This window comes from Ochotona curzoniae, unplaced genomic scaffold (genome assembly GCF_017591425.1).
Source record: "Ochotona curzoniae isolate NIBS_2020 unplaced genomic scaffold, NIBS_Ocur_1.0 contig_1014, whole genome shotgun sequence".
In the NCBI taxonomy this organism is placed as follows: domain Eukaryota; kingdom Metazoa; phylum Chordata; class Mammalia; order Lagomorpha; family Ochotonidae; genus Ochotona; species Ochotona curzoniae.
This window is the reverse complement of record NW_024464920.1, coordinates 1,507,057-1,534,112: the sequence shown is the minus strand read 5'-3', so window position 1 is coordinate 1,534,112 and position 27,056 is coordinate 1,507,057. Positions and strand designations below refer to the sequence as shown.

Sequence of the window (27,056 nt, the reverse complement as noted above, 5' to 3'; positions counted from 1 at the left end):
CTGAGCATCCCAGGTGACTCTGTCTCCTGGGTGGGGCTGTCACTGGAACAACCCCTTGCCCCAGTCAGCCAGGCAAAGGGCATTGGCCTGGGGGTGGAGGGCAGCCTGCAGGGAGGGCAGGGGATGCCCGGGCTGGACAGCGGGGCAGGGGGTTCAGGATAGGAGGGAGCGGGGAGGCCAGAAAGAGGCAGAAGTTGTGGTTCACAGCTTCCTTTATGTGGCCACCGACAGTGCGAGGGTTACAATGCGCGTGTCGTTTCCTTGTGCTTTTCAGAGGAATGTGTGTACATAGTACAGACACCGGGGAGAGAGAGTCCAACTCTTTATACAGGCGAAGGCATTCAGAGACCAGGGAAGGGGCGGAGACACAGAAGGGGGTGGGCGGTGGGGGGAGGACGGGTGTCAGACAAGAGGGGATGGGGTCTAGAGACAGACAGGGCAGGGGGAAAGTATATACAGAGATATAGCAATATAGAGTCTGTATCATATAGAAATAGAAAATGCAGATGAAGTTGTTGAAGGAAGCCAATGACGTTGGGGTGGGGGTGGAGAGAAGACTTGGGGGAGTTCCATAAGAAAATTTATGGATGTAGCCCTCTGCGGGGGGAAGAGGGGGCTCCGGTAGAGGGGCGCAGTGAGATCAGGCACCAGCAGCCCTCTCCCTGGGCTGGGAGCTCACCAGCCAGGTCTGGTAGCGGATGGCTGAGGAGGGCTGCCAGGGGGAGGTGGGGGTGAGCGAGCCTGTGGCCTACAGCACCAGGGCCCCATCTCGTCCCCATCTCCACTCGTCTTCAGGGGACCCCTGCCCCACATGCACCCCGTAGAGATCTCTACACTTGTGTAAGGGAGTGGGAGTGAGTGTTTAGCTCCAGCTTGGAGACTTGGGTTCCGGGCAGTCACTGGGCCAAGAGGGCCACTTAAGGCTGGGGATATCCCGCCCCCGCGAGCCCTCCCCCTTAAGGTACATTCTCAGGTTTGGGGGGGGGGTCAAATCCCAGACCCCTGGGGGTGATCCTCTCCACCCTGCGGTGGAGGCTTTGGTGAGTGACGGCAGCAGAATGTAGGTGGACACTCAAGATGACAGACGGCCCGGACGGAGCATCAAGGCCGCAGCTGGGGAGGCAGCATGGAGCGGAGAGAGGCAGCCTGGGGCCCGGCCCCGTTCTCTGTCTTTAGGGGGCTTTGTTTGTCTTAGATTAGTTTTGTTAAAAGTAAAAAGAATGGGGTAGAGGCAGGAAGAGGACTCCTTCCTCACCACCACAGGAGGGAAGGGCTTGCCCAGGAGTGGGGGTGAGCCCCAGGCAGGCTTGGGGCCACCCCCTCTCCCCCGGAGGCTGGGGAGAAGGTCCCCCTTGCTCTCCTGGCCCTCCACATTGAGGCCTTTGGTGCAGCAGCCTGCGGGGCTCAGCAGGTGAAGTCCTCAAAGGTGCCTCTAGCCGGGTGGTGAGGTAGGATGTTGGCAGCGTAGGTCATCCCGGCAGGGTGGCCCCGGAGGCTCTCACACGGGTTCTGGGGAAAGGACACAGGACACAGGCCGGTTAGCGTAAGGGTTACCAGGACGGCGTCAGTCAAGGGCCTGGGGGACTGTGGGGGGCCGAGGGTGTCCCCAGCACACACGCTCCCTCACGTGTCTCTTGACGTCGTCCAGGCTGAGCGCCACGCCCTTGTCCGCGCTGCCCCTCTTGGCCTCCTTCTGACACTTGCCTCTGCGGCACAGCTTGTGTTTGATGACCTGGGGCAGGTGCGGGGCCGGGTGGCTACTGTGGAGCCCTGCCCCTTGAGGCCCCACCGCGGCGCCCCGTCCGGCCCTGCCCCTGCCTCCTGCTCACCTCGTAGGCGTAGTCGAAGAGCTCCAGCACGGTGAGGATGCTGGCCCCAATGAACAGCCCCATCTGGCCCCCAATGTCACCTGTGGAGAGGTCAGCGGGGTCAGGGCCCCTGGGGAGCGGCTGGATCCCCGTGGAATCCTGCTCTTGTTCTCTAACTCTTCTAAAACGAGCAGGTGTAATTCAGGGGAAAAAAAGAGAACCCTTTCCCGTTCATCCTCGCTTAAAGGAAGAGGGCGCCTCGCACCCAGCCCACGGGTTAGGGGAGAGGCCCTGGGGGTGGGGGAGCAGAGGTGGGCAATCCACTTGATTGAGCTGCCGGGGGCCCCAGCATTCCCCTGGCACGAGGAGGGGCCCATGCCTGCAGCAGCTCACCCAGGAGCCCGGCGATCTCATAGGCTTTCTTCTGCTCAATGGTCTCATAGTTGAGGACTTCAAAGAAAATGTCCAGCACCAAGATGTTCTCCCTGCATGGGGGTCAGTGGAGGGAATCCAGGTTCAGGTCACGGCTCTGCCCTGGCCAGCTGGACCACACTGACCCTTCAGCCGCCCCGGGCCCAGGTGTCCAGGATGCTGACTGAGGAGAGGCCCCAGACAGTGGTCTGAGCAAGGATTCCATGAGATGACGAATGTGACAGGTGAGGCAAGGAAGGAGGTTCCCATCACAGCAGTGGGGAGGAGGCCCGGGACAGGAGCCCGAGGAACTGCCTGTGCCTGGCCTTCCCCCGATGCCCACCTGCGTCTCAGCCCTTCCCTCATCTTCTTCCCACCCCTGCCCTGCACAGCCAGAACCCTTACCCTATGTACTGCTCAGACTTGTTGAATTTCTTGGCTAAGTACTTGGCCGAGGCCTTGCTGGGGATCTTGACCATGGACAGCTCCTTGCCGTAGCGGGTCAGGTTGCAGGGCATCTCACACACGCAGTACTCCTGGTCCTTCTCCACTAGGAAGTCTGCGGCCAGCCAGTGGGGGGGTGAGAGGTGCCAAGGGGCACCCTCCCAACATGCACGTCCTGGCCCTCGCCACAGGAACCCTGGGCTCCCTTCTCACTGTACCCACCCAGCGAGCTTCCTCAATCCTACATGGCATTCCCTCAGAGGGCTTGTGGTCAACCAGTTGAGGCACCCAGGAAACGGTGTGAAAACTCCACCCATGCAACCCCTTCTGTTCCTCTCCCAGGGGCCCTTCTGAAGATGCCATCCTCAGGCTTGAAGTCAGATGCAGGTGGGAGAGTGCAACCCAAGCTAGGAGTTACTCGAAGCTTCTGGAAGTTTGGTCTTGCAGCCCACTCCCCTCCTCCCACCCCCGCTGGGATGTTCCAGAACAGGGGTGCTCACCCAGAGCAGGGTCTGCACACTCCTTGTACTGCTCTGGGGTACAGTAGGGGGCATCTCCTGTGAGGGAGAAAGGACAGCAGAGCAAGCTGGAGATGAAAGGGGTCAGGCGATGCCGTGATGCCCAGGTGGGGGCAGGGAGGACTAGCCCACCTCGGTCTGCCCCACAGTCACCCACCCACACGGTGCAGCCCTTCCAGGCAGGAGATGAGGTCACAGAGACCTGGGGTGTGTAGGCTGGTGCGAGGAGGCATGGTGGAGTGCTGAGGGGCAGAGTGGACTAGGACCTGGGGGCAGGAGCTCAGAACTGCATACAGAGCCTGGGGGGGGGCCCACCTGGCATGTGCACCATGCGGCAGTTGCAGTTCTCCACCAGGTAGCGCGTCTCACAGTCAATGCGGCAGGCGGTGATGCTGTAGGAGTCGAAGAAATCCGAGTCCATGGTAACAGCTTTGCAGGTGCCCCAGGGTGGGGGCAGGTAGATGAGCTGCCGGGAGAGCCGGGGAGCTGGGGAAGCGTGGGGACTTCTCCCCGAAATCGCTCTGCTGGACTTTTCTGAGAGGACAGAGCTCAGGTTCCCCCCCCCGAACACCTGTTATGGGCAGCACTCCAACAGGCCCTAGCCCACCCCGTGTCACCCCCCTTCCCATGACTGCCACCTGCTGCTCCAGCCATCCCCCCCACCCCGGGCAGGACCAGCCCCCCCATGGCCGCTCACCCGCTGCTCCTGGCAGGCCACGAAGGTCTGGAAGCCTGGGGCCACGCCAAAGCCCAGCTGGTCAATGAAGGGGGGCTCATCTTGGCTATGGATCTGCACTTTGATGCCTGCCTCGAAGGACGTCTCGTCTACGGGAATGAGGGGTGCATGGGAGGGGAGGGGGCTTCTGACTCCCTAATCCCAGGGCACTCCCCCCCCCCCCGCTTTTCTGAGAGTGAGCACGGCGCACACTGCGGGAGGCGGGGTGTCCATGGCCATCCTAGCCCACCCTCGCCTCCCGGGTTGAGCGGCTTCAGGCAGCTGCAGCGGCCTCTGCATCCTAAACACCACTGCCCGCATCTGGCTTGTGCCGGTTATCCGGGCACTTCAAAAATTCTCGCTCACAGTCACTGTCAGGTGCTCTCTATTTCTCTCCTTTTCCCTTCTCCCCCGTCTCTCTCTGCCCAAGGCCCCCCGAGACCAGGCAGGCAGGCAGCCCAAGAAGAGAGAGATTATTTATAGAGTGAGTGGCGGCCGCTGATGGAAAAGGATGGCTGGTTACCTTGGAGAGTAACTGAGCCAGGAATGGGGAGGGGGAGGGGAGAGCCAGGGGATTGTCAGTGTCGAAGTCAGGTAGATGGCGAGGTGCTGGGTGGAAAGGGGGAGCCCAGGCCCTGCCCCAGGGGACCCCGAGCAGAGGCCACATACCGGTCTCGCCCCACACGGGCAGGTACTCATCCTGCTGGATGTCCAGCATGATCTCCAGCCCGTTGCCCGTGCCGCCCTTCATGGTCTTCAGCCGCGGCCGCCCATCCCGGCCCGAGTTGAAGGTGTAGCACTTTCCATACCGTGTGAAGACCTGCAGGGGCAGAGGGGAGAGCCTGAGCATCCTGTCGCACCCACTTTCCAGCCAGGGTGCTCCCAGCTTCAGGAATCTCAACACTTCCAGGGTGCAGGGTCCCTCCTTTTGGGGGTTTGCTGATTTGCTGTGGGCGGAGGGGGGAGGGCGGCATGGAGACTGCAGGGACATGCCCTGAGTGTCACAGCCCCTGGGATGGGCTTCTGCTTCTGCTTGGTTTTGACCAATGAGAGCTGTCAGCAAGGGGCCGGGAGGCAAGAGGTGGGAGACACAGGGGTGCTGGTCCTCCAGCATCCATGACTCTTTCGAAACCCTGGCTGTGTGTTTCAGGCATGTGGACCCTGTAGGGAGGGCTCCCATCACTGCTAGCCATCTCAGCCCCCTGGCCTCCTCAATGCTGCCCCCAGCCCTGACAACACTGCCCGTGGTAAGGTTCTTCCAACGAGGCCACCTGTGACGGTGCTTCCCCTGCTAGGACCTCTGACTGCCAGACGTGGGGCCTCCTCTCAGCCTGGAGGCCACAGCTGCCGGGAGAAGAGGAAGGCGATTCCTGCAAGCATTGTCCACAGCCTCCCCTAGTGTTCCTACTACTGCCGGATGCTGACAGCTTCCACAAAGCAACTCACAAGCTAAGAACCAACACAACTCAGAGAAGGAGCCGGTCTCCCCAAGCCACCCCAGAAAACATGGTGTGCCTCGTCCCATTTTGTGGGTGAGGCCCAGAGAGGAAGCAGAAAGAGGACTCTGAACGCTGCTGGGTCCTCAGCACCCACGCCACACTACACCAGGTGCCAGGGATGCCCGGCGGGGAAGGCGGCGTGGGAGCCCCAACCTTGCCCCAGCTCAGCAGGCCAGGCTGCAGCGCAGTGGGCTGTGCTGCCACCTGGTGGCTGGGGTTGAGAAGTGCCTGCTCTACTTTCACGTGGAAGAACCAGGGACCCCTTCGTTGTCCCACCTTCCTTCCTCTACCACCAGGATTCCCTGAGCTCCAGCGGTGCAAACTTCCAGATTCCCAAATGTCTGTAGTCATCCAGTGAAGTGATGTCCACTGGAGCCTCCGCTGTTGGGAAGGCGGGTGGCTTTGAGATGGGGGAATGGGGCAGGACGACCTGGTGCCCAGGCCGGAGGGGCAGGAGCCGTCAGTAGGGACGGAATGGGAAGATGAACTGGGGAGAGGATGAGTACCAAAGCCCCCCAGCAGAGAAGACTTTAGCGCTCTAGAGGAGGGGACCCGGGGGCAGCCGACATTCCCAGGAAGGGCTTGCAGGGATGCTGGCAGGTCAAGCTGCAGTGGGCGGGAAGGGACATCATTTACAGGATACCTGTTACTCTTCCTTACACAGACAGACACACACACACACACACACACACACACACGCGCGCGCGCGCAAGAAGAATGGATGGGGGGCAGGGAGCCCGCAGCAGAGGCACAGCAAGACCATGCCAGGAGGCAAAGCAGGCCCTGCCATGGTGGTGGAGGGGCAGATGGGGGCTGTGCACACCGGCCTCTGTCTGCACGGCCAGAGACCAGGTGGCTCCAGCCCCAGCTTCAGCCCAGCGTGAGCATCAAATACAGCACGGGTCTCAGGGAGGCGTGGGGAAGCGCGACAGTCGCTCAGGGAAACACACCTAGGGCCTCAGGGAAGCAACTCACTTGCAACTGGGACACACTGGTTTCCACCGGAAAAGCAGTACCAGCAGGGCCCTTGGAATGTCGGTCCCAGCTACGGACTCCAGGCTTATGGGGTGAAATGAGGGACGGCGGCCACCAGCCACAGCCCCCGGGGACAGCGCCGTGGCAGATGGCGAGGCGCCCACTCACCGCTGAGAAGTTGTGGGGACCACAGGGCCCCCCTCGGTAGGAGCAATAGAGCAGCATGTCCTCCAGCCGGTGGCAGGAGCGGTTGTAGAAGCGATGCAGGTTAAAGGGCTCCCCCGAGAAGGCCTCAGGCCCGGGCGGAGCGAGGGGCACCCCGGGGTCATCACTCTCATCCAGCCCCAGCATGGGGGCCAGGTAGAGCAGGTCAGGGTAGCTGAGCTGAGACAGCCGCACGGCATTGGTGTTGCAGAAGGTGACGGCCGGGAAGGCCAGCTCCGTGGTGGCCACTTCGTCCAGCAGAGTCACGTGGGGGTAGCTGAGGTAATAGGCAATGCGGTCCCCTACCTGGCACAGGAAGGCACCCAGGGCCAGGACAAAGGCTACTGCCCACAGGACCTGCCTGGGTCCCGGACCCCCCTCCACAAAGACGTGGCTGGCGCCGTGGAGGGTGCAGCTATTGGCAAAAGCCACCAAGTCCAGGGGCGAATGCCCCTCTCTGCCTTCCGTCCTCGCTGCCTCCCTTTCCTGCTCTTCTTCCTCCTCTTCTGATTCTGAGCTGTCCCGCCGCTGCTGCCGCTGCTGCCGCTGCTGCTGCTTTGGGGGGGCACCCCAAATGTCGCTCAGGGTCCCTGGGGTCTCGTCACCAGAGGAAAAGGTCACAGAGCAGAAGATGTGTAGGGGCATCTTCTCTCCTGGGACTTCCCGGCAGGAGGAGGGAAGCGGCGATGCCTCGGGCACTCTGTCTGCTGGGGCTCCTTTCGCGTCCCTCCTGTCCCTCCTGTCCCTCCTGGCAGCCGGCAGGGGCGGGGCGGGGCGGGGCCAGGAGGCCGGCCCGCTCACCAGGCAGGACAGCGGTGATTGATTGACAAGCGGTGTGCAAGGACCACGGCAGCAGGGCAGGAGGCCCGGGCAGCCAGCTTCCTGCAGCAGCCCCTCTGTGTAGGACAGTGGAGCCCCGAGAGCAGCCTGGGGCTGGGGCTCTGCATCGAGCCTCCCCAGGTGGGGCGGCTTCGGTTCAGTGGCAGTGACCTCAGCCAGCCACAGTCCCCGCCCCCTCCTGCACACACAGACTCACTCCCTCTCCCCACCTCCACTCTGCACAGCCCTCTGAGTACCTACCCATCTTCATTCCAGGTCCCCTTGGGCCTCTCGCCTGCCCACTCCCCCACCTTTGCACCTTGCCCTTGACCCCTCATCCTGCACCCTCAGAATCCTCTCCCTGTTCTTTACTCCTTTGATCTGTTTCAGCCCCATCACTGTCCTGACTCCAATGTACACGCTCGTTGAACACTCCGATTTCCCAGCAGTCATTCCCGCGTCCCCGCCCAAGCTCCTCCAACGCATCCTACACCCCCACCCCCCGCACCTCCTCCCTGACTGCCCTTCCCCATTCAGAGCGCACTGAGGTCACTGCCCCTCCCCCATCCCCGTCTGTGGCTTGTGGGGCTGCCCAGGCTCCATTAGCAGAGATCTGTAATGACCACAGCCTCATTTCTGCTGGCGCCAGGCATTGGGGGGGGGGGGGGGCGGGGGGGGGGAAGGACTCCGGGCAGGTCATCACCCCCTCCTCCCTCCTGTCTTGCACCCCACCTCCACAGCTGGGAGCCTGAGGGACTGAGTGCCCCCTCCGTTCATGGTCCTGGGTCCCCTCCATTCGTGGCCCCTGGGTCTCTGAGGCTCCTCTGTGCGCTCTGACGACTCAAGGCCACTGATGAAGGAACTTGAGCCACCAACCAGCTCTCCAGGGCCGAGAAGGTGACCGAGGGGGGCGGGAGGAGATGGAGGCTCAGCACTTTAACCCTGAACCACCCACGGTCCCAGCAGGCTATGCCCACCTGCTTTCTCCCTCCCTCAACTGGTCCTGTGCATTGGCCTCGGTGCCCTTGGGGTGTGAGAAGATGGGAGGTGGGGTGCCAGGTTCTACTGACTGGTGGGAACCTTCGGCCTCTGCTTTACTGCCAGGGACACCGAGGCCCCAGCAGAAAAGGGTGCTAGTGACCCAGCCTAGTGCCACTCCAGCCGCCTGCTGCCACTGCCCTCAGACCAGCCTCTCCCTTCTGGCTTCAACAGTGGCCTCCCTTCAGTCCTGCTGACCGCTCTGTCCCTCCTCCAGGGCCCTACAACACTGGAAACAGCGATACTTCTGGCCGCCACCCTCTTCACCCCCTTGATGCTCCCCAACCACATGCGTTCCCCAGAGGAAGAGAGAATTCTAGAGAATTCCACCTCATGGTCCTAGACCCTCCAAAAGATCAGTGTCACCTCCACAGGCACAGTTGGAGCCCCCCTCCGCCATCCAGGGGACAGACCAGGAGACCCATAAGGGCTCTAAGGTAAGACATGAAGGCATGGGAAGCTTCCTTGGGGCTCCCCCCTCTCCTCCCCGCAGAGGGAAGGGTGCATGCACGCGGAGCCGCTTCCGAGAACAGTACTTGTGGTACAGCCTGGGAGCTCTTTCCCCTGGCTGGGCCCAAGGCACCTCCTCATCCCCAGGACAGGACTTTTGCCTACATCTGGCCCTGCCCAGGACTTTTCTTCAGCAGCCTGTGGCAGCAGAGTGGTCACCGGCTTTGTCTTGCTGAATCCCAGCCACCCCAACATCTGTGCAATGTTTCAGGCTTTTCCAGGGCCAGCCCCCTGGGATCCTTACCAACCCAATGCAGTAAGCTGCCATGAGTAACTTCACGCCCATTCAACTAGTAAGGAATGAGCCACAGCACTCCACGGTGTCCAAGGTCCGTGGAGCTTAGGACAACGACTGGGTCGCCCATCTCCTAAGATGACTAAATAACGGACGTGGATCCTGCTCCCTGAGCTCAGTGTCTTGTGAAGGAAGCAGCCATGCATTTTCAGCATCACCAAAGTAGGCACACGGGATGTGGTGCAGAGGATCAGGCCCTGCCTCTTGGGATTTGTCCTACACCATAATAGCTAGAATCAAATCCCAGCTCTGCTTCTCAGCCAGCTTCCTGCCAATGCACACCATGGAGGCCAACTGGCATGGCTCAAGCACCCTTGTGGGAGATCCTCCCTCCCAGATCATTTGGAGAGTCAGCCAGTGGATGGGAGAGCTTTTTCTGAAACTCACTTTTCAAACACATAGGAGTAAATAAATGATCTTTTTTTAAAAAAATTCAAAAAACACAAAAGCAGCAGTGGACCTGAGGCAGCATGGTGGTTCAGTCGCTGCTTGGAACGCCCACAATTCATCAGGGTGCCTGGTTCAAGTCCTACGCTCTCCACTCCTAACCAGATTCCTGTTAACCTGCCTGAGAGGTAGCAAATGATGGCTCGAGTACTTGGGTCCTTGCTAGCCATATAGGAGACCAGCACGGGGTTCTAGGCCCTTGCTTTGGCTGGGCCCAGCCCCAGTGCCGTGGCCATTTGGAGAGTGAACCAGCAGACAAGAAATCTTGCTGTGGGCAGGTGCCATAGTGTAGCCTCAGGCTGCAGTACCAGCCTCCTATATGGGCACCGGTTCTAATCCTGGCAGCCCCACTTCCCATCCAGCTCCCTGCTTGTGGCCTGGGAAAGCAGCGGAGGACGACCCAAAGCCTTGGGACCCTGCACCTGTGTGGGAGACCTGGATAAAGCTCCTGCTTCCTGGCTTTGGATTGGCTCCAGCCGTTGCGGCCACTTGGGGATGGAAGATCTTTCTCTCTGTCTCTCCTTCTCTCTGTAACTCTGCCTTTCAAAAAAATTTTTTTTTAAAGAAAATGTTGTTGTGCTTGTTTCTGTCTCTGCCTTTCAAATACTGAGAATTTTTAAAAATGTAAAAACTCACAAAGCCAGCACTTGATTCTGAAGCATGACAAATAGTACATTTAAAAAAAAAAATCATAGTTCTTTGATTGTAAATGACAGGAAACTTGACCAAACTGGAGAATCTGGGAAAGTTCTGAAGAAGGAACGTTTGAGCTGTAATTTAAAGATCAGTGAGGAGTATTCAGACGGAACAGTGGACAGCATATCCAGATGCACACGGAGCAATGGTAACACATTCGAGCCTGCAGAGGACACCTGCTACCACAACAAAGGACAGAACAAATGGATCAACTACCCCAGCCAAGTGTTGGCAGTGAAAATCTGGGCAAGTGGAGACGCTAAGGTGGACTGTGTCAGCCAGCGGATTCTGGAGAGATTTCATCGTGCTTAGAATGGCAAGGTCAGCAGTAATTCAGAGCAATTCAGAACAGCTGAACTATCGAAACCACTTGGGCAGTGCCCTCGGAGCATGCCCCAAGTCGGGGACCCTGGGGTGGGTGTAACTTCTCCCTTTGTTTCTCCCTTTCTTCTAGATACAGGAAGGAAAGAAGAGAATGTGGAAACAATGGTCTGAGTCACTTTCCTGTAGCCCTTGGCCCTTGACCCTTTGAGTCCCAATCAACTAGGTAAAGACCATCAAAAAAAAAAAAAAAAAAAAAAACGAGGAGTGATTGGGTAAAAAAAAAAAAAAAAAAAATGGGGTGGGAATCCAGACAATGTGTTCGAAGGTCCTGGGCCAGGAAAGCTGAATGGAGGCAGGTGTGACTGGGGTGGGTAAAGGTAGGCAGGCCCCAGTTCATTCGGCCTTGGAGAATTCCCCACCCGTCCTCGGAAGAATTTCAAGCAATCAGCTGTGTTTTGTAAAGGTTACTCCAGCTGCAGAGTGGAGGAGCCGGGGGGCTCCTGGGAAGTTGGGACAAAGGTGAGAGTGCGGGGTAGGGGGCAGTACTCAGAGCAGGCTGGGAAAACAGAACACAGGCAGAGCCTGCAAACACAGGCAACAGGGACGGAGTGTCCGGGAAGAAGTCTGCTTTGCAGGACAGGCTGCAGGGGGTTGGCTCAGATCAGACGCGCCGGTGAAGCACTTGCTTGGAAGGTGAGATGATGGGTCTGCTTTTGCACAGTCTGGTTTTGAAGAGCCTTGGGAACATCCAAGAAGAGGCACTAAGTGGAAAATTGGCCCCTGAGCTGATGCTAAGACGACAGAGCTGGACTGAAACATACATTTGGCAGTTATCAGTGTTTAAGATGGTAATTGAAGTCATGAGTGAAGATGAGCTTGCCCAAGAAGAGAATATAAAGCTTAAAAAAAAAAAAAAAAACCCAGAAAGTTAAAAAGGCCTGATTTGGCAATATCCATTAAAGTTAAATCGACTCGTGCCCTGTGAGATGACCGTAGCTCCTAGGTATATACCTAAGAAAAACTGGTGCACATGTCAACCAAGAAACATGGACAAGAACGTCAACGGCAGCTTGGCAAAAACCAGCAGCAACCCAACAGAAAGGAGAGAGTAAGTCGTGGTTTATTCAGGCGCCACACTACACAGCACTGAAGAGGAGCCAAACGCTGTTATCACATCGTGACGAGGGCTCAGGGACATGGACACAGACAGAAGCTGATGGATGCTGCCGCCAGTGTTGGGGCGCAGAGGGTAAGCCACTGCTTGGAAGGCCAGCGTACCACATCAGAGTGCACACCTGAATCCTGGCTCTTCCAATGCAGTTCCCTGCTAAGGTACTGGGGAAGGCGGGGGGTGATGGTCCAAGCACTCTCCACCCATGTTGGAGACCCGGATGCATTTTCTGGTTCCTTGTTTTGGGCATGTACAAACCTGACTGTTGTACTCATCTAGGTAATGAACCAGAAGATGGAAGATCTTTCTCTCTCTTCTTCCTCTCTCTTTGTAGCTCTTTCTTTCTTTTTTACACTTTGAGATTTTTTTTTTTTTTTTGAAATGTGAACAGAGAGAGAGATCTTCCATCCACTGGCTTACTTCCCAAACGGCCACAATGACTGGAATTGAGCCCCAAGCCAGCAGCCAGGAGCTTCCTTCAGGTCTGCTACATAAGTGCACAGACCCAAGGACTTGGGTCCTCTGCCTTTCCAGTCTCTAAGGAGGCAGCAGGATTAGAAGGGAAGCAGCCCTTTACTGGAGAGCATGAGAAACAAGGCTGTGGTGGGCCTGGCTAGACATGTGGTGACACCTGCCAGCATGAGAACGGGCTGGATAGTGGGGTTAGGTGGGTTGAACTGGGCTACAATGCCCATTGTTGTATATGAGAGCTGAACGGGCTGTGGGACAGACTGGACCAGTCTTCCGAAAATACTGGCAAGCACAGGAACCAGGGCTGGGGCCGGGTCTAGGGGAAGTTATTAGAGGTTGCTCTGACTAGGCTGCAGTTCCCGCTGGTGTACGTAAGGTCTGGTTTGCTGTGGGTTGCGGAATCCATTGGTTTGTGTAAGAGATGGGGGCCGGAGACAGAACTGACCCAGACCCCATACTGGCAAGCACACACAAGAGTCAGGTCTGGGATCACTTCAGATGAAGTTTCTTGGGAATCCCCCCCAGCTGAACCTCTGGACTCAGAACTCCAACCATGAGCAGAACTGCAGGATCTGTGGACTGATTGTAGCGTGTGAATGTCAGAACTGGGCCTTCTCAATGGAAAAGACGGAGCAATGGATGGCATGCCAAGATGCACATGGAGGCTATGGCAGCCCCCTGGGATCTGCGGAGGACATCTGGCGCCATAGCAGAGGAAGGAGAGCAGAACAAATTGGACAACCACACCAGCCAAGCAATGACAGCAAATATCTGGGTGAATGGAGACTCGAAGGTGGACAATGTCAGCCAATAGACCTTGGAAGGATTTCCTTATCATTGGATTGGTGAGATCAACAGCATTTTAGAAACACCAAAACCACTTAAGCAGATCCCTCAGAGCATGCTCCACACTGGGGATCCTGGGTTGACACTGAGTGGCCGTTCCCCATCCCTGGGTACTAGGGCTGTTGGGAGGCTGGGTGTGGCTTCTCTACTTGTCTCCTCTCTTCCCCTGATACGGGAGGAAGAAAAAGAAATTTTGGAAACAATGGTCTTGCCCACTTTCCCCTGACCCTCGATCCTTCCCACCCAGATCAATTATGTAAACACCATTAATAATAATAATAATAATAATAATAATAATAATAATAAGTGGAACAGCTGGGACATGAACCACTGCCTGTATGGGATATTGGTGCCACAGGCAGAGGGCTAGTCTACTATGCCCCAACTCTACCTTTCAAATCTATCAAATAAAAATCTTTTTTTTTTTAAGATTTATTTATTTTTATTGGAAAGGCGGATATACAGAGATGAGGAGAGACAGAGAGGAAGATCTTCCACCCGCTGATTCACTCCCCAAGTGGCTACAACGGCCAGAGCTGAGCTGATCCGAAGCCAGGAGCTTCTTCCAGGTCTCCCACATGGGTGCAGGGTCCCAATGCCTTGGGCCATCCTCAACTGCTTTCCCAGGCCACAAGCAGGGAGCTGGACAGGAGGAGGAGCTGCTGGGATTAGAACCGGCGCCCATATGGGATCCCGGCGTGTTCAAGGTAAGGACTTTAGCCACTAGGCCACGCCGCCAGACACCCAAATAAAAATCTTTTCACTGTTTTGTTTGTTTGTTTGTTTGTTTTAAGACAGACATCTCCCAACTATAGGCAATTGCCTAGGATGCCTTGTACGTGCTGGAAGAAAAGCAGTCAGTAGCTGGCTGGCATTCTTGGCTTAGTTCATGGTAATCCTGTGTTAACCATACAACTGGGCCAGTATAATACCTAATCTTTAACATTAAATCTGCAAGGGGAGGTGCCAGGACACTGGTTCAACTGGTTAAATCCTCTGCTTGTATGCTCCAGGATCTCATATGGGCACCAGTTCATGTCCCAGCTGCTCCACTTTCCATCCAGCTTCCTGCTTGTGGCCTGGGAAAGCAGTGGAGAATGGCCCAAAGCTTTGGGTTCCCGCATCTGTATAGGAGACTGGGAGACCTTGAGGAAGCTCCTGGCTCCTAGCTTTAGATCAGCTTAGTTCCAGTCATTGTGGCTATTTAGGGAATGAACCAGTGGATGGAAGATCTTCTCTATGTCTCTGTAAAACTGCCAATCCAATAAAAGTAAACAAATCTTTATAAAAAATCTGCAAGTGGAGTTGGGGAGGGTTAGTGGACCACTGTCTTCTGCTTGTCAGGGCCCACAGAGGGCTTTGGAGGTGGGCAGAGCTGCAGCCACAGGCCTTCCTGGGCCAAGCTGCTGCACCTGCTGGGGCTCACAAGTGCTGAGGCTGGGAGGGAGCGCAGCAGGGGTGGCCCAAGGGAGCCAGCACCATGGGCCTCCCCAGGCCAAACCATAGCATTTGATGGTGTGTGAGAGTCAGGGTTGGAGACAGGTTGGACAGAGGGCCTAAAGAACTGACACTCCAGGCTCCCTGGGCCAGGCCAAGGTACCTGCTGTGTGGGCAAGCCCATCAATGGATTTTGGCACTGGCAAGTGGCACATCCTTTAATCTCATGTTGGCCTCAGACATGTCAGGACCTCTTATCTCAGGAACCAGATCCTGTGAATGTGTGATCTGGCCTTGGCTCACATGTTGCATGATTAGACCACCTACACTGCCTACTCCTGTGCAAAGAAGCCAGCAACATCTCAGAGTGATGCCATGAGCACTGAATGGAAGTTTTCTGGCTCATGAGAATGACCCATTAAATGAGACCAAACTCAGGGTATGCAAACCCTGCATCCCTAATCAGCACAGGATGTAACTACAGAAAATGTGATGGATCTACACTCTTCAGCAACACTAAGATTAAAGGCTGGAAATCTTTGAGAGAGGGACGAAATGAAATGGCACGGGCAGGTAGATAGCTTAGGGTCACGAGCTGGAAACCACACTTTCCCTGCTCTTTATAAATCCCACCCACTTATCTATCAGTCAGTGATGCCTCCCTCAGGACATATTTCCCATCACTAAGAAACCGAGGCAGTATCATGCAAGAACTCCCCTTCTAAGATCACATGAAGACTGGCAATGCAGAAGGGCGAGCTCTCTCTGCTCCTGGATCCAGAAAACAAGGCAGAAACATGTCCTTTTCTCATCTTTCCCCTCCCAATGCACTCTACCCCAGAATATACCCACATGCACCTGTGACCTCCTCACCTTTTAAAACAAACAAAAAGGACATAAAAAAGAGCCTATCCTGAACGGAGGAAGTTCCAGAATCAGCAACAGTTATCTATGGCTAGCTCTTTTCATATATTTTTTCATTTTACTTGAAAGACACATATATGTGTATATATGCCATACATATATGTGTATATATGTATACACACATACATACAACACACACACACACACACACCTAGAGAGAGAGAGTGAGAGAGAGATATTTTGTACCCTGTTCACTCCCAGCTGCCTGCAGTAGCCGGGCTGTGCCAGGCTGACATATGAAGACTGCAGCTCAGTTTGAGTCTCCCACATGGTTAGCAGCAAGCTGAGGACCTGAGCCGTCACTGCTGCCTTCTAGGGTAAATGTTAGCAGGAATCTAGAATTGGAGGCAGCATTGGGATTCAAACCCAAACTCTCTAATATGGCATATGAGTGGCCCAAGCAGTGTTTGAAAGTGGGGAAGGAAGGGAGAGAGAATTTTCCATCTGATGGTCCACTCCTCTGGGCTGAAGCTGGGCCACCACATGGGTGGCAGTGACCTGAGTGCTTGGGCCGTCCCCTGCCTCCCATTAGCAGGAAATGGAAGCAGAGCTGCGACTCACAGCCACTGTGATATGGGCTATGGGTGTCCTGAGTTGCATTTTAACTGTCCACCCCAAATAATGACTAATTCTTGTGGGATAGTATCCATGACAACAGGGCCTCGAGGAGCTTCCTATAGTTCCAGAAATGTTTTATACCATGTAAGTAGATACTAATGTAATACTCAAAATATTAATATGATACACCAGTGTAAACATTCCTCAAGCAGGGGCCAGTTTTGGGGGCAGAGCAACACTGCGCATCCACTATAGCAGTGCCAGTTCAGGTCCTGGCTGCTCCACTTGTGATCCGGCTCCTTGCTCATGTCCTAGGGAAGCTGGATGGTCCTTGGGCCCCTGCACTCATGCCGGAATTCAGGATGGAGTTTCTGTCTTTTGGCTTCAATCTGGCCCAGATCTCTCCAGCCAAATCTGTGTCCATCATTCTGTTCCTTTTTTTTTTTTTAAGATTTATTTATTTTTATTGGAAAGGCAGATATACAGAGAGGAGGAGAGACAGAGAGGAAGATCTTCCGTCCGATGGTTCACTCCCCAAGCGAGCTCAACGGCTGGAGCTGAGCCAATCTGAAGCCAGGAGCCAGGAGCTCTTCCAGGTCTCCCACGTGGGTACAGGGTCTCAAAGTTTTGGGTCATCCTAGACTGCTTTCCCAGGCCACAAGCAGGGAGCTGGATGGGAAACAGGGCTACCAGGATTAGAACTGGCAACCATAAGGGATCCTGGAGCGTGCAGGACTTTAACTACTGCACTATCATGCCAGGCCCCATTCTGTTCTTCAAAGAAAGAAATAAACCTCAGAAAGTCCTTCAAGTGGGCCCGGCATGGTAGCCTAGAAGTCCTTGTCTTGCACACGCCAGCATCCCATATCGGTGCTGGTTTGTATCCCAACTGTTCCACTTCCCTTCCAGCTCCCTGTGTGTGGTCTGGGTAAACAGTAGAGAGTGGCTAAACTTGGGGACGCTGCATCCGCATGCGAGAGCTAGAAGAAGCTTCTGGCTCCTGGCTCCTGGCTTCAAATCGGCACCGGCCATCGTGGATACTTGTAGAGTGAATCAGTGGATGGAAGATCTTCCTCTCTGTCTCTCCTCCTCTCTGTAAATCTGACTTTCCAATAAAAATAAAAATTTTTAAAACGTCCTTCAAGCTACACTGTTAAATTGTACTCCTCCTCATCTCACATGATGGCAGCTGGGGTCAGTTTCTGGTTCTGGCTCCTGATTTCAGCTCCCCGTGAGACCCGGTAAGGTAGCAAATGGGTTTGTCACTTTCACGCGTGATGTAGATTGAATTCCTGTCTCTCACTTCAGCCATTGCAGGCATCTGGGGAGTGAACCAATTAATGGGACCTCTCTTTCTCTGTGTGTCTTTTTCTTTCCCTGCTTTCCAAATAAAAACTTTTTAAAAATTAAGAAAGCAGGGCCTGGCGGTGTGGTCTAGTGGTTAAAGTCCTCGCCTTGAACGCGCCAGTATCCCATATGGGCGCCGGTTCTAGTCCTGGCAGCTCCACTTCCCTTCCAGCTCCTTGCCTGTGGCGCGGGAAAGCAGTCGAGGACGGCCCAAAGCCTTGGGACCCTGCACCTGCGTGGGAGACCTGGAAAGAGGTTCCTGGCTCCTGGCTTTGGATCGGCGCAGCATCAGCTGTTGTAGTCACTTGGGGAGTGAATCATCGGATGGAAGATCTTCCTCTCTGTCTTTCCTCCTCTCTGTATATCTGACTTTGTAATTTAAAAAACAGAAAGAAAGCGAATCTTGTGACTGAACTTTGAATAATGTTGACACAGATTGGCCAACTAGAAGAGAATGCACAGGTGAACGGAGAAGTGGCCACAACTCAGAGGGAAATTAGGGAAGGTGACTGTCAGGAGAGAATAGTGTGGAAATAGACAGTTAACTATCTTGAATGATACTGAGATGCCAAGCATAACAAATGCCTGCTGGGCTGGACCATGTGAACGTCACTGATGCCTCCAGTTGGAACCATTTAGGAAGAGGGCTGGGGTAGGGAGAGAAGGCATCCTGGAGCAGATCAGAAAGTGAGTTAAAAAGTGAGTGTTTGGCATGGTGGTGAAGACACGCATTAACCACAGGGTGGTTAAGACACACCTTGGGATGCCCACATGCCATGCTGGGATGCCAGGGTTCAAATTCCAGCTCTGCTTCCTACTAATGCACACCCTGGGAGGAGGCAAGTGATGGCTCATGCGATTGGGTTCCTGACATTCCCATGGGAGACCCGTTCCCCATCCAGCCTTCTGGCCGGCCCTAGGGTATATGGGCATTTGGGGAGTGGACTTCATTCTCTCTCTTTTTCTCCCAAAAGAGAGAGTTCAAGTTTAGGAAACGGAGACAATGAGATGTCCCCCCAAAACGGAAGTGGTCATAGTACCTGTGTGTGTTCAGGTGGGAGGGTTTCCAGCACGTTTCCATGCCGACGGACCCCAGGGAGGCAGAACTGGCAAGACACGGTTCCTAAAAACGCAGGAACGGATTGATGGCAAGAGGAGGCTGAGACTTCCACCCTGGTATGCTGCTCTCTCCAGGCTGGCAGCAGAGGAGGGAGCCCTCGTCTGAGGCTGCTCTGTTGTGGGTGAGACGGTAAGTGAGGTTGCCACCCAACGGCTGAGAAAGGGACCAAAAGGGTTGCTGTTGGACTGAGCGGGGACATTTGCAGTGATCACTGGGGAGAACAGGTTGATGAGGAGCACACACAGGGGCTGCCAGGCAGTGCTACTGGTCAGCTGAAGGATGTTGAGTATGAGCCAAACATGACACCACACGCCCGGTGTGCGACTTCCTCTGTGGAGCCCGGCTGCTCCAAGTGCTGCTCCCGGGGAAAGCCAGAGGCGGGTTCATCCAGGGTTGAGACTTGCAGATGGTGCAGAGGAAAGGGACTTCTCAGCACCCTACCCCTCCCTTCCTGCCTCATCACAGAGCAGCAGCTGGGGAGCCAAAGCACCCTCGTGCAACAACCCTTTCACAGGAACCTGGTCTTAGAAGAGCTGCCTTCAGGGGCAGGTGTTTGGCCTGGCAGCTGACAGACTGTGTCCCACAGTGGAACCTTGGAGCTCGAGTCCCAGCCTTGGCTCCTGACTCCAGCTTCCTGCTAATGATTACACCCCGGGAGGCAGCTGTGATGGCTGGTGTACTTGGGTCCTGGCCATGGGAGGCCTGAATTGAGGTCCCAGTCCCTGGCCTTGGCAGACATTTGGGGAGTAGGGGCTGGCATTGTGGCATAATAAGTTAAGCCTGAGATGCTGCCATCCCATATGAGCACCAACTCAATCGCAGCTGCCCCATTTCCAATCCAGCTCACTGCTAATAAGCTTAGGAAGGTAATGAAGATGGTCCAAGTCTAAGGGCCCCTGCAGCTATGTGGAAGACCAAGAGGAAGCCCCTGGTTCCTGACTTATCCCGGCGAGCCCTAGTCTTACAGCTACTTGGAGAATGAACCAGTAGACAGCAGATAACAGATCCCTGTAACTGCATATAATTTCTCTTCTTCCTTCCTTCCTCCCTCCCTCTTTCTTTCTTTCCTTCTTTCTTTCTTTCTTTCTTTCTTTCTTTCTTTCTTTCTTTCTTTCTTTCTTCCTTCCTTCCTTCCTTCCTTCCTTCCTTCCTTCCTTCCTTCCTTCCTTCCTTCCTTCCTTCCTTCCTTCCTTCCTTCTTCCCTCCCTCCCTCCCTCCTGCTTCATTTATTTACTTGAAAGGCAAAGTTACAGAGAGAGATGGAGAGACAAAGAAAGAGTTCTTCCATGCACTGGCTCACTCCTCAAATGGCTACAACGGCCAGAACTGAGCCAATCCAAAACCAGGAGCCAGGAGCTTCTTCTGGGTCTCCCACGTAAGTACAGGGCCCAAGGAGCTAAATTGGAAATGGAGCAGCTGGGACTTGAACTGGCGCCATATGGGATGCAGACAGCAGCTCTACCTGCTACGCCACAATGCCGGCCCTAACTGTACTTTTCAAATAAGTAAAAATAAGGTGTTTTTTTTTTTTCTTTAAAAAGACATTTGCGGGAAGAAATTGGCAAATGGGGGCTCTCTTCTCTCTTATAAAAAGAGAGAGAGAGAGAAAACCTGCAGTAAGGTGTCCTCAGTTATCGACTGTGTGGTCTCAGGCAAGCCACCTGCCACCCCAGAGCTTCCTCTCCTCACCTCTCCCGTGCAGACGAATGTCTTCTACACCTTAGAATCACGAGGGGAGATGAGTGAAAGCAGGAGGAGTTTGTGAAGTGCGGAGCACTGTAACAGTTAATTCTGCTGCACCCCAGCCTTGTCCGCACAAACAGCCCTCTCCTCACAGCCCCACAGCCCACGCGGAGGGTGGCCATACGTGCCAGCCCACAAGCCCACCACATCCACCTTCTCCCCCAGACGCGCACAGCGATGTGCACACGTGTGCCTGCACACTTGGGGCACAGGGGCCGTGAGCACGGCTGGCTGGCTGGCTGCTGTCCATGGTCAGGGCCGCTGCACCAGCCTCTCCCGGGGGCTGTGCTCAGCCTGGCATGCAGACGCACCACACCAATTACAGACACACAACACTAAGCCGCCCGAGCGGCCAGCACGGCGGCCACAGGGAGGGTTGCAGAGGAGAGGGTCAAAAGGGTTCCCTTCCAGGGTGCAGAACAATCACAGCGTGCTCTCCTTGCCTCCCAAGCTGACCTCTGAGAGCCGGGGCCTGCAGGGTCTGTCCTTGCAGCTTCTTAAGGGGACTTCACTCTACGTGGGTCGCTGTGGACTGGGCCTCCGAGGCCCCAGATGGATAGCTCTGTCTCCTGGGGGCTGAGGGAGAGGCCACCTACCGACAAAAAAAAACCCTGCAGCCTAGAAGTGGAGACCTGCCCCACCCCCTTAGAGCCCAGCCCCCTGGGGCCACACCATCTCCCTTTGCTGGTCGTGTCCCTTCCCGGCTCTGCCTCTACCCTCACAGAAAGGGACTGAGCCAGATGGCAGAGGCTCTTGGAGTGGCCACCCCAGACATCTACATAGGGAAAGTTGTTGGGGTGGAGGGGAACAGCTGCTGGCAGGGGTACAGTTTTGCCTTGCAGGAGCCAAGGGGCTGTCTCCATAGCTTTGGCCGGGCAGCTGAGCTGGCTCCCGTCTGCTCTCCTTCCTCAGTCCACGCTCCCTGAGGGGTGGGTCAGGGTCCATGGTCTACCACAATGCCCTTACCCCCAGCGCTCGGCCGTGGCTCTGCCTCTGCCATCAACAGAGCAAACAGACGGAGCTTAAGCCTGTCGGAACCAGCTTCTCATCCCAGCCTCCAGCCTTCCTCTCTCACCACCACTTCCAGCACCATAACTGCTTCCTGCAAAGTTGGAAGAAGCAAGCCCCTAGCCCCTTCGGAGGACATGCCTCGCCTACACTGGGGTTGCAATGACAGGCTCACCAGGCTAGGCTGGCAGAGAGAGAGAGAGGTCCCAGGCTGGGCACGGCTCCTCCCCCAGGCCTCCACTTCCCGCGCTGCCCCCAGGGGCACCTCATTACTTCCATCAATTCCCTATCACTTTACCCAACAGCCAGGAGATCAATTAGCTCAGCACAGCCACTCAGAGGATGGCAGGCTTGGGAGCCAAGCGGAGGGAGGAGGAGAGAGGAGGGAAGGAGGACACCCAGTTCCCCGAAGGCTGTCTGGGAGGGGAAAGGAGAAGAGGGTCCCCAAATCGAGATCTGTTTCTTGGCCCCCTGAAGCTGGCTCCTGTCCCATCTGTGGTACTCCAGCACCTCCCAGGGAGGACAAAGTGGGCAGGGGAATGTAGTCGTGAGCTCCCAGGAGAGGAGTGCCCTGCGTTGCAGCCCCTTCCTTCCCCCTGTAGTCTGGGCTGTCCCAACCCGCATTCAATCTCCAGGCTTCCAGGTGGACCTCCTGTGGCCCGTCTTCCTCCCTCTACACAGCAGTCTGCCCAGCCTTCCTGCACCACCTCCTAGTAACCCCTATACTTCACCGGCCCAGCCCTCCCTTGGGCCTCTGGGCCTGAGCCGGTGAGAGGAAGGGACACTGGGGAGAAAAAGCACGGTCCTGGCTGTCTGGGCCGTAGTCCTTGGCTCTGCTGGCCTTCAGAAGCCCTCTCTGTCTCCACTCGGAGTCCCTTAGAGTCCCCTCTCAACTCCCTGAGTCCCCCAGGAGAATCCTGTCCCCTGTGGAGCCTTGACAGATTTCCCCCTCATCTCTAGGGGAGAGGAATCCCCACTCCAGGGTGCCCAGGGGATTCCTGTGGGTCCCCAAGGATACCTGGCCTCCAGTTCCAGTTCTTCCTAGGATAAACTGACTATCTCCCTTCCCCCAACACACACACACACACACACACACACACACACACACACACACACACACCAGAATCCCCTTTGTCTGCCCTCCTTTTCCTTCTCACTTAGGTCCAAAAACAAATTCCTGCCTCTCCCCCAGGCTCTGGATCTCAGCTGGAGGAGTGGGGGGGCACAGGGGGCACTGGGCCACCATCTGCCAGCCCCCTCCCGTTGGTGCTGCTCAACATTCCAGCCGCATCGCTGCTCCCACTGCCAGGGACAGATAAGGGGCAGCTGGAGGCTGGCACCAGCTGCGACTGTGCTCACTTCCCTAGCGCCTGCCCAGACACCAGCAGGCAGCTGCACCTCCCAGCTCCCCAGCACAGAACCCCTGTCCTGCCTCGGCCTGGCTGGCTCAAGGTGGGGCCGGAGACTGCAGACTCTGAGGCTGTTGCCCTGGCAACCAAGACCCCCACCAGGAAGGAAAGGAAGTGGCCTCAGGAGAGGAGGGGCATTTAGTGGCTCACCCCACCACACTGCCATGGGGACGCTCCCCATGGGACCCTCTGCCCCTCTATGCCTAAAGGATCCCCAAACCTTCCTCACACATATCCCCACACTCCAGGCAGACTCGGACACACCCAAGATGGCCCAGGCCACTCATTGCTATGCCCACCACTCCATTCCCTGGGCTGGCATTGTGTATTCTCATAGCGGAAGAGCCCTCTTCCTCTCTTCCCCAGGCACCCCCAGTAGCAAGGGTCTTACTTGGGCTGTCAGAGTGAAACCCCTATCACACTTGAACATCTGGAAGCAAGGTCCACAAGCACACTCTCTTTGGCAAACATTTTGAGCAAGGGCCTGGACAACCCCCCTACCCCCAGTTCAGAACCTTACCCTGGGGGCTGCAAGATGTGCCAAGATGCTCTCTCCTAAGCTCTGACCCTACAGACAGATGCTTTTGGTCAGTGCCACATCTGCTGGGAGTAGATCTACACCCCCAACACACTTCTGGGCCTAGCAGAAAGTGGCGAGGGTGGAGAGATGGGTGTCAAATCAGCAAAGCAGGAGGGGCAAGCCAGGGCTCAGCTGGGCAGCAGGGCACGTGTGAGCCCCTTCGGGATGCAGAGTCCTCCTCCCACCCAGGCAGGTGTCAGACCCGGCCTCAGCCAGACTCCTGTGTCGGTGGGCTCATCCCTGGGGACAAAAATGCCAGGCTTCTTGACCCAGAAAGGACTGGCAAGCAGGTCAGCAGCAGAGGAGGTGAGGGAGAAAGAGGCTGGGGCTTCGGATCCAGCCAGATCATGTCTGATATAAACCGAGAAGCAACCAAATCTGGTTTTCCTTGACAAGGAACAATCGAAAAGTGCCACAGCTGGGGCTGCAAGGGGCTGGCCTGTGTCTCTCCTCCCAGCAAAAGGAGAAATTCAGATCGCTCTGGGAGCTTGTACTCCGAGCACAGCTCCACGAGACGGCCTAGAACGGTCCCCTTCTATGGACCATTGCACCCCAACGTCACACCTTCCCGGGCTTAGCGGAGCACTCTCCCCACCCCCCACCCAGCACTAACAGGTGTCCCTCCTGCCTGTGTGCCCAGTGTGTTGCACAGGGAGGGCTCTGGCTTTCTCGTCCACCTGTACCCACAGCTCCACTATTGTTGGCATGGTCCCGTAACCTGTCCCCAGCAGGGCTGGCAACAGCTCAGGAAGCTGATCTGCACAGCACGGCCTAAAGAGGTTGCAAAGTCTCGTGTAACCTCTGCAGCAAACGGGGAGTATAGTGCTGGCTCTAAACACTTCCACACAAACACACACCATCCTTTCCCTTAGTGCAAGCGGGCAGGTACAAAACGGAGGGATCTGAACAGGGGAAAGAAGCAAGTGGGGTTTAACAGAGAAATCTAGCACAGGAAGTAGGCACAGTCACTCCTGAGTCAGCGAAGTAACAAAAAGAGCTCAGGGCTTTGGGATCCAACAAGATCCGCGTTTTCATCCGGAACCTCTCACTAGCCAGTCAGTGGTACGGGCAAGTTACCCCTCTGGAGGGATCCGTGTGGTTATTCACAGTGAGGCAAGCAGGGGAACCTAGGAGCGGTCTGAAGTTGCGAGTGCCAGCCTCCTGTTGCTGTTACACAAAGCTCTCCAGCTCCTGGGGTCTCCTTCTAATACCTGTCCAGTTCATTCCCATCGGCATCTGTGTGCCCAAGCCGGGAGCAGCCGGCACCTCTGTGGCCACCTCTGCAGCAGGCATACTTGGGGCATGAGCGTTTGTGGGGGCATCTCCATTATAAGATTCACAGGCACCCAGATCTCACTTTGAACCACAGGGTGGTATATGACCCTCCACGACTCCCAACTCTGACACCTGTGACCCAGCAGGTGTAAGACTAGGTGATGGGGACAAGCCAGGCCACACGTGATGCCTAGGTGATGGTGTGCATGGGTGATCTGTTCCTTTTCCTGCCATCCTGGAGGTGAGGCTCAGGCTCACGCCTTTACCCAGCGCAGTTGTGCTCCCAGACCACAGAACAAAGTCCCCTCCTGCCAGGACACACCACTTCCTCTCCTAGAATAACAAGCCCTGGGCTGGGGGGACAGCCTGGCTGGGGTGGGGGCAGAACCCCATCCTCCAGCAGAGGGGCTCACTCACCACCTTGAAGTCTTCAGCGCTGCACACCTCCCCCCGGAAGTGGCAGGAGAGCAGCATGTCTCGGATGTCGTGTCCAGCCCGGTCATAAAACTCGCGCATGTTGAAGGGCTTGGGCTTGAAGCTGCGGAAGTTGGCCCTGTCCTGCAGGACCTCCAGCTGTTTCTCATCCGCCACCTGGGTGTCCGGTATCTCATATCTGGAGTTCCCGGTGGGGTGAGCGGTACACGGGTCAGCACAATCACCCATGGTCCTTCTCCCCGCCATCCCCAACCTGCACGGGGCAGCCTCCAGCCGTGGGAGCCAGGCCTGGGCAGGCAAGCAAGGAGCTGGGCCTGCCACGCGGGGTCAGAGAAAGCAGAAGCAGCTGCAGCAGCGGCCCGTGGGCACATGGCTGAGATAAGGGTCCAAGGGGGCAGGAATACCAAGGCCCAAGCTCTTTGGCTTTCACGCTCTGTCCCCGTCCCCCAAGCCAGATCAAGACACTGTGTCAGGAGGGAGGACACAGCTTGCCACATGCACAAGATGGGGGAAGCTGTTTTGGATCACACTGGGATCAGAGACCCATGTCTCCAAGGGCGCCTGTTCGGCAGTTACACCGATGTGCCTTCCGCAAACAGCGAGTTGGCAGGGGTGATGGTGTGCAACTGGAGGGCAGGCCTGGCCTGGTGGGGCTCTGTGGCGGGTAAGGGAAGCGGGCACCCCACCTGCAATGCTTGGGTGCGGTGAGTGGAGGGGCGGGGTACACACCTGTTGTTGAGCAGGGCCAGCAGCTCCCCAGCGTGGTATAGGTCGTTCTTCGAGACTTGGCTAAAGCGGAACTCGTTCAGGTTGCACAGCGTGACGGCGGGGAACGTGAGCTGGGAGGCGGCCACCTCGTCGAGCTTGGTGACGTGGTGGTAGTGGAAATAGTATTGTACACGCTCCGTGCACACGCACAGCAGCACGGCCAGGGAGCCCAGGAAGCACAGGGCCCACAGTGCCCGCTTCAGAGACAGCCGCTCGTAGGAGAAGATGTGGGCCAGGCCGTGCAGAGTGGAGCTGCTGGCAAAGGCCTGGATGCTCACCGGCTGGACGCCACCCACCTCCTCTTCCTCTGCCTTCAGTTCCATCCTTGCCCAGGGGATCCTGGCATGGGGAGAGAGGTCTGTCCTGAGCTGCTAGTGCACAGAGGGCCCCTCCGATGGTATGCACACAGCAGCAGAACCCTCCACTTTCAGACACCATTGCTTCTGAGGGGGGCAGACTTGCCAGGTGTGCCAGCCAGGAAGTGGCTACCCCAGGGACCCTCCCAGGCCTGAGGCTTCTAGAGACAGAGGCGCTGGGGTGCTGGTGTGTGTTGGCTCAGGCCGAGAGAATGCTCCCCCCAACCCCTTCCTGGGAGTGGGAGGCGGATGCTTCCCAGGCCAGCAAAGACCTGAGGCACAGCCCTGCTAAGGTGCCGGGGAAATCCCAGTGCTCCCACAAGCAGGCATGGGAGTTCCCTCCAGATGTGGGGTCATTGTGGGGACAGGAACGCTCCCCTCCTAAAGACCCATACTCCCCCAGGTGGGCTGAACCCGGGTCACAGATCCCCAGGAACCAGGTCTCAATTCCTCAACTACCCGGGCCAGCACCCCAAGGAGGCTGATGCGCTGTAGAGGGGTGCAGCCTGGTCCTCACCTGCGGTGTCCCCAGTTCCCACAGGCGCAGGCTGTGTGTGTGTGTGTGTGTGTGTGTGTGTGCACGCTTGGGTAGGGGGTGCCGGGCTGCCCGAGGTAGATGCACGGGGCGGGGGGCGCGGCTCACTATGACAATGAGCTGTCCCCACCCCGGGCGCACCCCCTACCCCCTCAACCCCGGTCCAGCTTCTCGTCGCAGTCCGACTCCCCGCGCGGCCCCCGCCCTTTCCTCGGCCACCTAGCCGCCGGGGCAGCACGAGCTGAGTGCGGGCGCCGCTGGGGAGTCCCCTGCGGCCCCGGGAGGGGGAGGGGATCGGAAACCCACCTGAGGGGGAAGCTTCAGGAAGCCGACAGCCGGCGGCACGTCCTGGGCGCGGGCCGGGGGCGGG

General features: G+C 56.6%; 1 protein-coding gene across 2 annotated transcripts; it reads right to left on the bottom strand.

Moving 5' to 3' along the window:
* Positions 1-1,051: 1,051 nt before the first annotated feature.
* Positions 1,052-27,056, bottom strand: ASIC1 (acid sensing ion channel subunit 1). Of its 2 annotated transcripts, XM_040988659.1 has the most exons (12): positions 26,993-27,056; positions 25,757-26,134; positions 25,010-25,205; positions 4,566-4,716; positions 3,879-4,006; positions 3,497-3,647; positions 3,164-3,220; positions 2,625-2,778; positions 2,202-2,293; positions 1,830-1,909; positions 1,628-1,732; positions 1,052-1,509 (listed from the first exon to the last, which is right to left on the bottom strand). In XM_040988659.1, the coding sequence occupies exons 2-12, from the start codon at positions 26,116-26,118 to the stop codon at positions 1,405-1,407; spliced, it is 1,581 nt and encodes a 526-aa protein (XP_040844593.1). In that variant the 5' UTR covers positions 26,119-26,134; positions 26,993-27,056; the 3' UTR covers positions 1,052-1,404. The 2 variants fall into 2 exon arrangements, with proteins under 2 accessions (XP_040844593.1, XP_040844583.1); XM_040988649.1 differs by lacking the exons at positions 25,010-25,205; positions 25,757-26,134; positions 26,993-27,056 and adding an exon at positions 6,539-7,219 and having other exon boundaries at positions 1,405-1,509.